The sequence below is a fragment of the Trichechus manatus genome, unplaced genomic scaffold (genome assembly GCF_000243295.1).
Source record: "Trichechus manatus latirostris isolate Lorelei unplaced genomic scaffold, TriManLat1.0 scaffold00102, whole genome shotgun sequence".
Taxonomy (NCBI): Eukaryota; Metazoa; Chordata; class Mammalia; order Sirenia; family Trichechidae; genus Trichechus; species Trichechus manatus.
Window position 1 is genome coordinate 10342580 of NW_004444038.1, and position 1052 is coordinate 10343631.

At 46.6% G+C, this 1052-nt stretch overlaps 1 protein-coding gene across 1 annotated transcript in view; it reads left to right on the forward strand.

The window, feature by feature from the left end:
* The window catches only part of LOC105756635 (vitamin K-dependent protein Z), a 17079-nt gene that overhangs the window by 2442 nt on the left and 13585 nt on the right, over positions 1-1052 (forward strand). Inside the window, exon 2 of the mRNA XM_012557443.1 lies at positions 167-318. Within this exon, the coding sequence (XP_012412897.1) occupies positions 167-318 (152 nt within the window). The remainder of the gene's footprint in view (positions 1-166; positions 319-1052) is intronic.

Consider the following 1052-nt stretch of genomic DNA (forward strand, 5'->3'; position numbering starts at 1 on the left):
CCCGGCTTCCCGCGTGCTTGCATCCTAGTGGTCTGCAGGGCCAAGGGGTGGGTCAGGGTCTATTTGCTGGCAGAGGTGAAAATTTCCGAGAAGTTTAGAGACCCACTCACCCTGCCTCGTCACCTGTCATGAGGTTTTCATCTCCCAGCTGTTGTTCTCCCAATAGGTGGCACCCAGTGCGTCTCGCAGCCCTGCCTGAACAACGGCTCCTGTCATGACAACATCCGCGGGTACACGTGCAACTGCCCCCGTGGCTACGAGGGCAGGAATTGCGCCTACGGTGAGGTCCTGTGCTGGGCTGCTGCCCAAACCCTGCAGGCAAACTGCCTTAGCCACAGGTTTCACGGCTCAGGTGGACCTGATGTCTCTTCGCATCAGGGCTTTCTCCTCAGTCGGGACGTCTCCTGGGGGTTAAGGGCAAGCTCCAGAGTAACCCACTTGAGCCTTGTTTATCTTACCCCAGGCGAAAACCTCTTGTTCACAAGATTCCGTGCTGAAAATATCATTCACGTGTGACAGCTGCCGTTCTTGAAGTGCCCTCTTACCCCCTGAATACTAACTCCCAATACTTTTCATGATTTAGGGTCCTTTTTCTCTTCCCCCCAAACCCATCGCCACCTAATCCATTCATAAACTATTCATGTGAGTTCCTAGGATACAGTTTATCATAAGCTGGAAGGACACAGCATCTGCAGAGTAAATTTGTAAGGCTTAGAATTTTAGGTGTGAACTTTAATAAGCTGGCTGGTCTCACCCCTTAATACAGCTCTGACAGTGGGTGGTACAATCTCAGGCGACTTTTGCTTTATAGTTGGCTCCACATTTATTGACATGGAAGGATATCCACAACGGATTGTGGAGTGTATTTAGCAGGATACAAAACATAATATGCAGATAGCTTTCACACTATAGTTTATGAATTCATGAGTTTATGCTTTGGCTAATTTTGTAAAACTTTTCCTCTACACTATGTACCAAATATTTGTTATCAAAGAGAAATAAAGTAGAAATGTAACTTTTTCAAATTTTTTATGGAAAAAATAGGTTCTAAT